The 13,037-nt window shown below is 39.7% G+C and overlaps 2 protein-coding genes across 2 annotated transcripts; one reads left to right on the plus strand and one right to left on the minus strand.

Annotated features, from left to right (window-relative positions):
* Positions 1-208: 208 nt before the first annotated feature.
* Positions 209-5,805, minus strand: RB195_016247 (uncharacterized protein; the record flags this gene model as incomplete). The annotated part of the gene is made up of 16 exons (XM_064207313.1): positions 209-304; positions 576-701; positions 759-839; positions 906-1,012; positions 1,067-1,184; positions 1,258-1,362; positions 1,434-1,721; positions 1,781-1,859; positions 1,919-2,061; positions 2,979-3,162; positions 3,265-3,371; positions 3,444-3,557; positions 3,625-3,709; positions 3,790-3,971; positions 5,531-5,618; positions 5,705-5,805. The coding sequence occupies 16 exons, from the start codon at positions 5,803-5,805 to the stop codon at positions 209-211; spliced, it is 2,004 nt and encodes a 667-aa protein (XP_064063194.1).
* Positions 5,806-6,327: 522 nt separating this feature from the next.
* On the plus strand, positions 6,328-11,306 carry RB195_016248 (uncharacterized protein; the record flags this gene model as incomplete). Its single annotated transcript, XM_064207314.1, has 19 exons — positions 6,328-6,510; positions 7,014-7,152; positions 7,247-7,371; positions 7,428-7,538; positions 7,617-7,733; positions 7,857-7,958; positions 8,011-8,170; positions 8,234-8,400; positions 8,454-8,615; positions 8,962-9,057; positions 9,119-9,199; positions 9,347-9,520; positions 9,585-9,732; positions 9,786-9,856; positions 9,918-10,028; positions 10,096-10,239; positions 10,295-10,389; positions 10,995-11,091; positions 11,232-11,306. The coding sequence occupies 19 exons, from the start codon at positions 6,328-6,330 to the stop codon at positions 11,304-11,306; spliced, it is 2,358 nt and encodes a 785-aa protein (XP_064063195.1).
* Positions 11,307-13,037: the final 1,731 nt, after the last annotated feature.

A 13,037-nucleotide genomic window follows, 5' to 3' on the forward strand; every position in this document is an offset into this window, starting at 1 on the left:
AGGTTTTGACCTTTTGGCGCACGTTTATTACCAGGAAATGCCTGGAGAATCGAACCAGCTACCACAACGACCACCTTGGGGGCGTGGGTGAACCGCAAGAGAAAAAAAAAGAGAAAATCAACAGACAACAAACTAAGTTAACTACCTAGAACAAACTACAATGGCAGAGATGATTAATTGTTGAAGCAGAAAATAATACTGTACTAGCTTAGTTCTGCTCTTTCTTCGGCTCTTCTGCGGTCTTCGCCTCCTGGGCGTCAGACGTTCCAGAAGCATTCTTCTCAGCCATCTTTTTGTATGCGGCCTATAAATCAAAGAATCTCCATTGAACTGCACATAAACAGACAGGTTAGCCAAAGAAGAACTCTTGCTTTCTGATCAAAATTTGGAACCGTATATATTATTAACTGTAAATAAATTAATGATTGCAGGAGAGTAATAGTATCTTTCGAATTCTCGGAGCCATAGAGACAACAGAATGGATTTTCATTCGATAATTGATTGTATGTCTCTACATATCAGGCGCTCGGCAAAGAACTCGTTTAGTCCCCTAGAAAATATATTTTACTGCATACCTCAAACAGCTTGAGCGACTGCTGTTGAAGTGAGTTAACTGCTTCCTTGATAGTTTCTGGCTTCTCGTTGTCCTTGTTTGCCAAAATTGTCTTTGTCTCTTCAATCTTTTTCTTGAGAGCTTCGGACTGGAAAATCAGCTGTGAAAGATAATCTACATTACATCGGAATTACAATGTGCTGACTTCTTCCTTGGGTAATTGGTCAGCAAACTCAGTCATCTTGCTTTCGGTGTCATGAATAATGCTTTCAGCTTGATTCAAAACCTGGAAGAAAAATCACATCAATCTCTGGGACCAGAAGTTACACTTCAGTGAAGATCAGAAACTAACCTCAACCAACTCCTTCTTCTTAGCATCTTCAGCAGCATTCTTCTCAGCTTCACGAATCATGTTTTCGATTTGGTCCTTAGAAAGTCCTCCAGATGACTGGATAACAACTGAAAACAATTAAAGTATTAGAGGAAGTACTAGCAAGAAAAGAATGGACTCACTCTGCTGTTCCTTTCCGGTTCCACGATCCTTGGCAGACACGTTTACGATTCCGTTAGCATCAATGTCAAAAGTAACTTCAATCTGTGGAACACCCCTAGGGGCAGGTGGAATGCCAACCTAAATTTGATCGTCCTGGCAAAGGAAAATTGAAATAATGGTGTTAACGAATACTTCATGCATAATACACTACCAGTGAGAATTGTCCAAGGAGTTTATTGTCATTTGCCATTTCACGTTCACCCTGGCACACCTTGATCTGCACTTGAGTTTGTCCATCAGCAGCAGTGGAGAAAACCTGATTGAGTAGGGAAATTTATATAAAAGACAAAACAAATCGGACAAAGATGTTTACAGAAATTTCCTCACCTGACTTTTCTTGGTGGGGATGGTGGTATTACGAGAAATCAGCTTAGTCATGACACCTCCGAGCGTTTCAATTCCCAGCGAAAGCGGGGTAACATCGAGAAGAAGAACATCAGTGACGTCACCAGCAAGAACAGCTCCTTGGATAGCGGCACCCATTGCAACAGCTTCATCTGGATTCACAGCCTTCGATGGAGACTTTCCGAAGACCTCCAACACGGTTTGCTGTACTTTTGGCATACGCGTCATTCCTCCCACAAGGAGAACCTCAGAGATCTCTGATGGTTTCACCTAAATTAAATAACTTTCCATGAGCATTTACTTCAAATTTTTCAACTGTTTGCACCGACCTCAGCATCATGCATAGCTTTTCGGCACGGATCTATGGTGCGCTTGATGAGATCACCCACAAGTTGCTCGAATTTGGCCCTAAAAATAAAATTACTTCTTCAATTAAACTCAAAACAGCAGAACACCAACAAACACACCGAGTCAACTTCATTGTCATGTGTTTAGGTCCAGACGCGTCCATAGTAAGGTAAGGCAAATTTATATCGGTTTGTGTTGTGGACGACAATTCACATTTCGCTTTTTCAGCAGCTTCGCGAAGCCGTTGCATAGCCATAGGATCCTGAATAAAAGTAGGTTTGACGCACCTTTTGAGCAATAAAAGTATATTAGTTCTTTTCTCTTCCAACAGAATAATGGACTTGCCTGTTGACTGGAACGCAAACAATGTAGATACTCGGCAATATCCGTCAACTATCTACACTGTTTGCTAACCAAAGGTATCACAAAAAGTTTAGTGTGTCTTTCACCCCAACTGGAAACTACTACTCTTTTGTGTTCACGGATCCATGTTCACTTCTCAAGACGTGCTAAGGAAAGAATAAATATTTTGTGTATTCTAAACGTATGTAATTGAAAAGGAATGAAAAAAAAACGGCAAACGAAATCTGGAAGCCCACATAAGAGCACCGCTAGTTCAAATCATTATAAAAGTTTTTTCACTAAAAACTGCTTCTCCGTGCTGGTTAAAGCCAAACATGTTGCGCTCTAAGAAGTGTGTAGCTAGCCAAAACATCTATATACCTGTGAATTGCATTTATGCCAAGGCAGGGTATGTTATAATCACTCTGTGATATAATACAGGACGAAGTGAAGGAAGGAAGGTGGCCCAGCGCAGCAAATAGCAAAAAAGCGATCTTTATGAGAGGATAGGAGAAAAGCTCAGCGCAAATTTAGTTTATCTGGCTCTGCAACCAAACAAATCAACTAAAAGGGATAAGTAGATGAAGAAAAAAGCTTGTTCTCCACAGCACAAAAGTATGAACGATTAGGGGAAGCAGATGTTTCAATGAACGCATTTTCGGCTTGTATTTACCTTTCCCAAAAATACATGTGAAGCGGAAACCTACACATTATACGCATTATATTAATAGAATTCATCCCTTCACAAGCAGATTGTGGAAACTTTGTCTTAGCGCACATCTGTATACGCTTCGTCTCTGCTGAATCTGACATTCAACAAATGAAACATAGGAGTACCTTTGTTAGATCAACACCTTGTTCTCGTTTGAATTCTGCAACAAGGTGGTTGACGAGCGCATGATCGAAGTCCTCTCCACCGAGGAAGGTATCTCCATTAGTCGACTTGACCTCGAAAACACCCTTCTGGATCTCTAGCACAGAAATATCAAAAGTGCCACCACCAAGGTCATAGACGGCGATACTGCAACGACAATAAAAATTGTATACAGATAAGAGAGCAAAGAACAAAAAACCTAGCAAATTTCCTATCTCGAACATGTATTCGTAGAAAAAAACTACTCACATTTTGTCTTCGGTCTTCTCTAAACCATAAGCAAGAGCAGCAGCAGTAGGCTCGTTTATAACACGGAGAACGTTCAATCCAGCAATCTGACCTGCGTCTTTTGTGGCCTGAACACAACCAATATTCAAAATTTTTTGTAGAAATAAAGTAGTCAGAAGTAAATCGAATGGGCAGCAAACCTGTCTTTGTGAATCATTGAAATATGCTGGGACAGTAATAACAGCATTGTGTACGGATGTCCCGAGATAATTCTCAGCTGTCTCTTTCATTTTCATCAACACGAAGGCTCCAACCTAAAGTTTTCAAAAATTGTTTGGATGTTATCTGCAACTCGCTACTTAGGAGACTTTGTCTACAAACCTGCGATGGGGAATACATTTTGCCTTGTGCCTCTACCCAAGCGTCTCCATTGCTAGCTTTTACAATTTTAAATGGTACAATCTTCCTGAACAATACATAACATTGAGTATCGTCTAAAAACTTCGCATATCTGGATGAAAAAAAAACAGAATGAGATCAACTCACACATCTTTCTGTACTTCAGCATCTTCGAACCTTCTACCGATTAATCTCTTCGTTGCATAAAGAGTATTCTGAGGGTTAGTGACAGCTTGGCGCTTAGCAGGAGCTCCTACTAATCGTTCCCCGTCTTTTGTGAATGCCACAGTTGATGGAGTGGTTCGAACTCCTTCTGCATTTTCTATAACCTGTAAATAAAAGGTTCAGCCAATGTGGAGATCCATCGTTGCAGGTGTAAATTCAACACTCTCATAAAAATTTAAGAAAAGATCAAGAGAGAACCGAGTTACTACAATTGCGTTTGCGAACTTGGATAATACTATCACATATGCACCACATCTCTACCGCCGCTTTTTGAACGCAGAGTAGAAACAAAGAAAGCGTTTTTTTTTTTTTTTTTTTGATTCCTCAACAGATAACATGCTCTCACTGACAAGTGAAAGGAAAAGCAACCTACGAATTCAGAATCGAGCTACGAATTCAGAATACTACGAGTGCCAAAAATCAAATTCGGAGCACAAATCAGTTCAGAATCGACTACACGACGTCTGCACTACATTAACCTAAATCATTTGCTCCGCAGCAGAAGATCCTGACATCCAACCTATCCGGATTTACACGAGGTCTGGAAAGGATTATGTTTGCGAACCATCCGCAATCATACATCCGACATTCAGAGTCGGTACGCTGACACCTTCACTTTTGGACGGTTGGCGAAAAGACTCCTTCACATTTGAATGGTTGGCAAAAGGATCTTCATCACTTGAGCTGCACCCCATGACCCTCTTCACCTAAAGAAAGTCCGGCTCCTCACTAACCGCACCTACGTCCGCAACAGCTCTGCTGCATTCGTACTAAGGTGGGTTGGAATCTTGAGTCGTAGTGAATTCAACCCACTTAGGCGCAAAACGAGAATCGTCGATACGCGAATTTTGGCCTCACATGAGAAGTCCTACAGTGAATCGCGCAAATGAAGGCGAGCCCCATTTAAGCTCTGAAGAAAGTGATACGCTACAAAGTTAGCTAGAAAGCTAAAAGCCGACAAAACCATCAACTGCCAACTCGTGTACGTCTTATCAAAAATCAATAATCTGTGTCATCGTGCTGAGGTTCAACGTCATGTCGGAAGAAGAGCATTCGAAACGTAGTGAGGGGCACTCAATCGCACTCTTATTTCTGCAACAGAATAACTAAGTTAGTCCTAAAACCTAAGTATTAGTCTTAGAAGATCTATGACAAGTAGGCTAAGGCAACTAAGAACACCAACTAACAACAAACAACAACAACCAACAACAACTAGTAACCAACTTCCTAGTGCTTCGGATGACGGATGAAGTGAGCGGAGCTGGAAGCTCAGCTTCACTTCAGTGGTTATCTACTTAGCACCGGAATGAAACCGAGCCTACAGCTTTTGGAAGTGCGAGGAAAGCACAGTAAAAACAAAGTTAAAATACTGTATTTATTGTTTTTATTGTTTCCTCCGACTTACTCGACTTGAAAGAACTAAGAAGACAAAGAAAGGTTGCTGTTTTATTTATTTCCCATTGTTGCTTAATGGAATTTTTATTGATGCTTAGGATATTCTCATCTTTGCACCACTTAAAAAACATTAAGGAGAATATTAAGAAGTATAAATAACAGTATAAAGAGTACTTCTTATCTTGGAAAATAATTTAACCTAACCAATACAAAATGATGAAATACTAGACATGTTCCATAGTAACAAACTACTATGATTGTAACAGACCTTTGCCTGCTTTCCCTCCATCACAGCAACGCAGGAGTTTGTTGTCCCCAAATCGATACCAATCACTGCACCACGGATTGCATCAGACCTACAAAGATCTTCGATTACACGAAATTTCTCCACGGAGAAATTGAAAAATGAAGAGCTGAAATATAAGAAGTATGATGTACTTACTTGAACCTTTGCGAGATTCCATTCAAATACGAAGTTCGTGCGATTACACGACTACAGGCTGCGGAAGCACTGAAAAATGTTCTAGCGGCCGGAATCAGCATCTTGCTGTAGAGGTTACCTAGAAAATCTTTCTTAAGCCGAACTGGCATAAACCCCCTCTAATTTCTAATACATGGATGACGCCAAACGAAAAAAAAAACAGAAAAAGAGAGACACAAGTCAAAGTACCACGTCCGGAGGTTCCACCAACATAAAACAACACCTGCAGGAGATCCACCAAGAGCGGGAAGTTACAAAAGTGCGTACACACAAATAGTAAAAAACTAAACACAGCACAAACCTACACACAGAGTTGTACTGCTTAAAAATCACATACACTTCAAGGGGCGACCGCCTATCTCGAAATTTCGTCATTGATTACTGTAGGTAAATGGTCTTGACACGAGCGACAAAGAGACGTCCTTTAGGATGACACGCCCATTTTAAGTTTTTTTTCTCGCCCTGTTTCACCACAATATCGTTTTCAGAGTTGTTTCTTTTTAACGCTTTGAATTGTCATGGCTGTGTCACTTTGAGGGGATAAGGAATCCGAAGGTTCTTTGATCACACATTTCTAGGACAGGATGGGGTTCGCCTCGGCTTCTCGTGAAGAAAAGCTGAGGATGATGAAAACCTCACATACGAGGAAAACGACGAAGAAGTTGAACCGTTTAGCAAAGAAAAAGAAGTTGTCTCGTAATGTGATTGAAGGGTTGAAGGATATTAAAGCAAGAAGGTCGAAGGATTCACGAAAACGAGCTGTTAACGTGAGGATTCTCTTTTCTTATGTTTTGATGAAGTAGTCCTGGTAATTCCAGACAATATTGCATTTAATCTTGCTTATATATTCATGATAGAACATGGAAGATACTTTGAGTACTGCGGGAATAGTTAGAGTGCATAAAAATAAAAAGATATTATTTTTTTTGGTGGATTGGATCTGTCTTCTTTCAATTAGAATCATAGTCAATCTTTGTTGTACCCTTTGAAAAGAAAAAAAGTTGCTATCGTTCACAATCAGTACCATAAGTTACCACTGTTTATTTTCGATATTTTCTGACTTAAATTCTTCTGTTAGCGCTTTTGCGGTCGGAATAGAAATATCTTGTTGTAAAAATCGCCATATAATCGTCGAGTAACGGTTTTATTAGAATCGTTAAAGCTTTTCTTCAAACGAAACCAAGAAAAAGTTGTAGCTTATCTCTTTTCTACTGTATGTTAGCTTTAATTTTTGGAATGTTTCTTCATTAGAAGTTCAGCCTATGCTTAGGTGGAAGATGATTGGATTGCCGATCGTGAAGCGCATTTTGATGAAGAGATTGAGGAAAATCTTCCTTTGGACATGTTGGATGCCGATATCGATTGGGAAAACAGTGCCTTTGCAGGAGCAAAGAGGAGACATAACCAAAGTAAATAGAGTAGACAAGAAAAGTTGAACTTCGTGTAGTTTAGTCTACTTTATTTCTTTTTTTATTTCTCCATTCACTTCCGATCTCAATCCAGAGCATGAAGATGCAAGCAATGATGATGGAGAGATGGACGACGCTGACGACATTGAAGCAAAACGAAGGAAATTTCAAGGACAGCTTAATGATAATGTAGAGGAAATGCTACCCATCAAACTTAAGGTAGTATGGAGAATAAATGTAGGATATATTTACCGGTCATACGTAATTATTGCAAGGACGGAACCCTTCTGCGACCGACTCGTGCAAAGGATGAATACCCTTCCGATGAGGAAGAAGAAGAAGAACAAGAACAAGAAAATGAAGAAGAGGCGAAACCAGAAATGGAAGTAGGTCTTTGTCGTGATCCTACCCCTCTGAGTACATTTATTAGTCGTTATTGGTCTGTTGTATGGCTACTGATTTAGGACTTCTCCAGTTTGAGTGCCTCGGAGCTGCTAGCTAAACGGAAAGAACTGATTGATCAATTTAAACAAACTATATCTACATTTGCTCATCAGCTTCTTACTAACCCACAGGAAAATGTAAGTTAATTCAAGTAGTGTCGAGAAAAGAAGAAATTCACCATATGTTATATTTATTTCATATTTATCAATTCATAAAAATAGTTTGTTTATGAATTGCAAAATCACCAACATCTCGTTTAGATCTACAAATTACGTGATCTTTTCCGTCTGTGTCAGGGTGAGAAGGTACATTCCTTGGTTCGAGAAACTGTCCAAAAACTAGCGCTGGTCAGCATGTTACAGGTATGTGGTTTGAATAATAATGATTAACCCTTGTGCGATCATCATTTTGAAGGTTCTTATCGACATCATTCCTGGGTATTCCATTCGTGAGCTTACCGCAGAGGAGAAACAGCAGAAGGTTAAAAAAGAAACGAAGAAGCTGCAAACCTATGAGGAGTCTTTGTTGCGATACTATCTGAAATTTTTGCAGTTCTGTGAAAAAATGACAGGAAGTGTGTTAGTCTCTTTTTTTAAAACATCCAACCTTGTGTTTTCTAATGACATTTCTTTTCAAGAACTTAACGTGAAAGGCCGAAAATTGGATGAGAACTCTTTCACCTACAAATTAGGGATGCTGTGTTTGAAGGCGATGAGTAGACTAGTGATTTCTGCTCCACACTTTAACTACGCCACAAATATCCTCTCAACGCTTATTCGCCTCTCTCTAAGCAAAGACCAAACAGTACGTGAATTTCATATCGTCTATGTGAGTGGACCTTAGTTATTACTGTTGAGGTCGTTTCTGAAGTATGCACTACGTTGCATCAAGTTTTTCGGGAAGATCTCCATCTGCGAATCTCTCTTTTTGGAGCTCGTAGTATTGCGTCACTTGTAACAAAAAGAAAAGGGCACGTTCCTCCATCCCTCATTGCAACATTCCTTTTCCTGAACATCAAGGTTTGTCAAGTTTATTTTTTTTTCATTTTTTCTGTCACACTCAGTTTGTGAGATTAAAAGCCATTGCTATTTAAAGTTTTGGAAATTTCATGCACATGTGTAATCTTAGGTTTGCTCGTATTAATACTAAAAAAAATCTTCGAAGCCTTTTTTATTACTTGACAGAGCCACGTAGTCTGTATAATTGCTTTCCTTTTTAAACTGTGAAACTGTTTAAATATGTGTGTAGTAGGTTCTTCGCGTTTCTTTTTTCTTTCTTCAGACTTATCGACATATTTAGACATAGAAAACATCAAAGTCCAGTTGTTTCTGAAAGTGCGGAAGATACGTGTATGCGTTGTTTCAGGAGGTTAAAAACGAAGATAAAAAATCTGGAAAAGGAAGGATTTTTGCTAAAAGAGCGCTTATCAAAAAGGAAAAGGCAAATAAAACTGCCAGAAAGGTGATGTTGTTTGTTGCTGTGTTTATTGTCTTGTATCAGTTTGCATGTTTTCCTTTTCTAGTACAAAAAGCAACTCGACAAATTAGAGGCTGATCTCAAGGAGTTGGATGCTGCAGAAACGTTGTCCACAAAAGTGAAAACAGTAAGTTGTATTCTATTTCAGTTTTCTTTTTCTTTAATTCGTGTCCGTTTTCTAAAATTGCCTTACGTTTTGAATTCTACACGTGACTCTTCCACTTCCTGTTTCGTTTATAACCTCACTGTTATTTTTATTCTTTCATTCATTCAGGCTACTGAAACAATGAAATACGTTTTCCAATGCTATTTCTCAGTCTTAAAACGAGTGCCCAACGTTGCACTGCTAGAACCTGTACTAGAGGGCCTCAACAAGTTCGCACATTTACTTGGTGTCGAATTTTTCGAGGATATCGTGCTTACCATGGAAGGTCTCGTAGATAAAGAGGTACGGCGGCCTCTACTATGCTTCTTTTATTCCGTTAGTGATTAGAAATTTCTGTATTTTATAGCATCTTCGCCTTCTCGACCAATTATATTGTATCAATACCGTATTTGTGATTCTTTCCGGTGATGGACAGCTTTTGAATGTTGACCCTTCTCGATTTTATCGATCAGTTTATCGCGTTCTTAATCAATTGCCATTCGAAAGAAGGCCAGGTAAAAAGAAGTGCAGTTAGCAAAGGTTTTCACTTTTGCCGTTCTTGGTTTAGATCTACGAAAGAAGCAAATGATTGTTGTTTCGAAAGCGCTTGATTTAATGATTAACGAACGGCGGAAACAGGTACAGCTTTTAATTTCAGCCTAAATTCTGAGGAATTGGTTTTTCATTTCTAAGTTTTCAGCTACCTTTATCTCGAGTTGCCGCTTTCGTGAAACGTCTCCTAAGCATAGCAACTGTTATGGATGATCCATCAGCACTGTGTTTGGTTGCACTTGTTCGAAGTTTTTTCATTGTGTGTTTCTATCCGCTTTTATTTCATTGGTACTTTTTTTGTGAAAGACTCATGAATATTCCTATAGGCGCACTCTAAACTTGTACAGTTAGTCGAAGAAGATGATGCAGAAGGAGGAGCAGGTGGAGTTTTTCGCTCCGACATTGATGATCCAGATGTTTCCAATGCTCTGAGCAGTAATGTGCGAACTGAGTTGAAGATGTTGACGAGGGTAATCCTTTTTTCATCCATGTTTGCGGCTATCTCGCAGTTTTTCTGGTTTTCAGCGGAGACACCGTTCGCTGAACCAATTCGCGCACAATATTCTTCATTCCGTGCCGTCTACTGGTCCCCATAAGTTGAACCCGCAGCTGACATCTGTGTAAGTATCGGCTAGTTTTTTTTTCAAAAAAAGAAAAGGAGAAAAGAAACTAGGATGGATAGACATAGGAGAAAAAGAGACGATTGTTAAGGCGAAAAAAACCTTGCATCTCACTACTTCTTTAGTACTCAAGCACGAGTATCCAAATATTCGTTTTTATGTGGTGTCCATAATTTTCAAATCTCGTCGTAAAAACCTGGTATACTTTTCTTTCTTGCGGTAGATGTCATTTAGTCTTATCTCAGTCAATTACGGTAGGTCGTTCTATCAACGTAAACATTACCGAAAGAGCTGTATGCCTTGTTAGCTTAACCAGGAGGACAGTCACATGATGATACACACTTCGTCAGGTTTTATCAGCTTTTAGTTTTAAAGTTCATCGACTTCAAAACTTCAATACAAATTCAAACTTGCAATAACCTACTAATGCTAAGAAACTTTAAACAGGATAAACTTCAAATTCGTTTCTTTTCAAAAACAAAATTCGAGATCATTCAAGAATTCAAGACGAATTCAAGATGAGGCACACCCGACCACCTACATAATTTATTGCCCATATTTTCTTAGAAAGAAAACTTGTGAACTACATTCGTATTTGCTTTCAGGAAGCCATGGGTCTTATTAGAGCGCGAAACAGAAGATGGTGGAGGATATTCACAAGTAGATATGAAATACATGGAAGATATAGAGAAGTATTTGCAGGTACAGTTTTTTTGGAAAAGAAAATCGTTTCCTTGTTAAATCACTGATATTTTTTCCGCACACTTTCCACAGCGCCAGAATCGATCTTGGCAATCACAAACTCCATGAGATTTAACTGCTCTATTCCTTTGTATTTTCAGAAACGCCAACTAACGTTAACACCAAAGAATCTACAGTTACACATAACAAACTGGCTGGAAAGTAGACCATCTTGAATTTTTGTTTGATTTGTTGTATCATATTGTTCATTGTTGTTGTTATTATTGATGTCCAGATGAAATTGTTTATTCCAAAGGAAGTATTCTGTTTCTTCTGTATTTTAAAAGGGAAGTGCACTTTTTCTTCCGTCCTTCTAAGAAAATTGTAGAATAGAGCTTGTAATTCAGATTCACCTTTTTTGCTCCGACGTTCACGGTTACCATGCGATCTTAACTAGTCGTTAACGAATTTTAAACAGCAGCACCTCTGAGATTTTATGCGCGCGAAAGGAAGATCACATATCTTGTACCCTAGCGATGCCTCCAGCAGAGTTGCTTCACTGGGCAAAGAAACCGAAACTAAGTATAATTGTCCTTAGGCAGTTAGCCTTTTCCAGTGAGAAACCCTGGGTCGCTCACGTCGTGAAGTATATCATGAGTCTAAGTCTTATTTTACTAGTAGAAGTAGCGGTAAGCGGTAGAACTGTGGATTATAGATAAAGACGGAATGAGTGCCAGTAATAGCTGTGGAAAAATATAAGAGTCAAGAATTAGAAAATACTGGATCAAGACTGCGATTTTAATCCCACTACTCAGCAAATTAGCTAGATTGGGTTTTTGATTATGACCGATATGGTCAACTGCAGCCTATTGAACAGGTGAAATATTCGTCGTGACAGCAATCAACGCAAGAGAAACGGCGCCATCGATCCTATAGCACCGTAAAATATTCGGTTTCCTGCCCTACCCTCCTAAATTTTCGATTCGACCGCGTCCAATCGATGACCTAGCAGTTGATTGTAATTCTCCTCCCAAGGAAACAGGGACGTTCGAAAGAACGAAGCGTCAATAAAAAAAATACAATATGGAATGATGAACGCAACAAGAAAAAGATTTTTTACCAACTTACTGTATGGTTTAACCATGCTCGCAGAGGAAACTGTGGTCTTACAAATCTCTTGTGACTGATAGTTGTGGTAGCAGGTAGTCTGCTACGTTACAATTCTCAAGAGGTATAGTTGAGTTAAAACAACATGAAGCACGGCGCAATTGTGTAAGCGGTTGCGTTCGAAGCGGTGCGGTGGAGCGTAGCGGTTAGGATCGAGTGAGGACCCCTGCTACTACCGTTTACTGCTGCAGTTCGCGATGGTCCCACCTCGATTCCAACCGCTGTCTCCACCGCGCCGCTTCAAGCGCAACCGCTTACGCAACTGCACCGTGCTTCATGTCGTTTTGACCCGCCTGCAATCACTAGCGACAGCACTGTTGGTCCTTGGGTAAGTGTTTTCTGCAGGATGAGGTGTTTAAGAGGACAAATCTCCTATTTGTTTCTCACATTTCCCGACTCTGACAAAGGCAATAACGCCGAAACGTTAAAAAGCGGTTAATGAAAAGATCAGTGCCAATTTTGGATCAAGCGAAACAATGAATCCTAAGTATTTAATATGCGAAAATTAAAGGACAGTGCGTCTGACAATATCTGTCGATGACGGCAAAGCAAAACAAAAAAAAACAATTTTGCAGCGCTAGTAAGTATGTATCTGAACTTACCTCGTCAAAATCTCGGAGACAAACGTCGGCTGCGTTGCGAAAAACCACCGACACCCACCACAACGACGACATTGACCCAGCAGCCGTGGGTTGCCAAGAGGTCATGTTAGATCAATGAACGAATCCACTACGAAAATCCTACAATGCTGTTGCAACTACTGTAAGTGGCGGTGTTTATTTACTTCTCCCAGCTTCTTC

The sequence above is a fragment of the Necator americanus genome, chromosome V, assembly GCF_031761385.1.
Source record: "Necator americanus strain Aroian chromosome V, whole genome shotgun sequence".
Classification (NCBI taxonomy): Eukaryota; Metazoa; Nematoda; class Chromadorea; order Rhabditida; family Ancylostomatidae; genus Necator; species Necator americanus.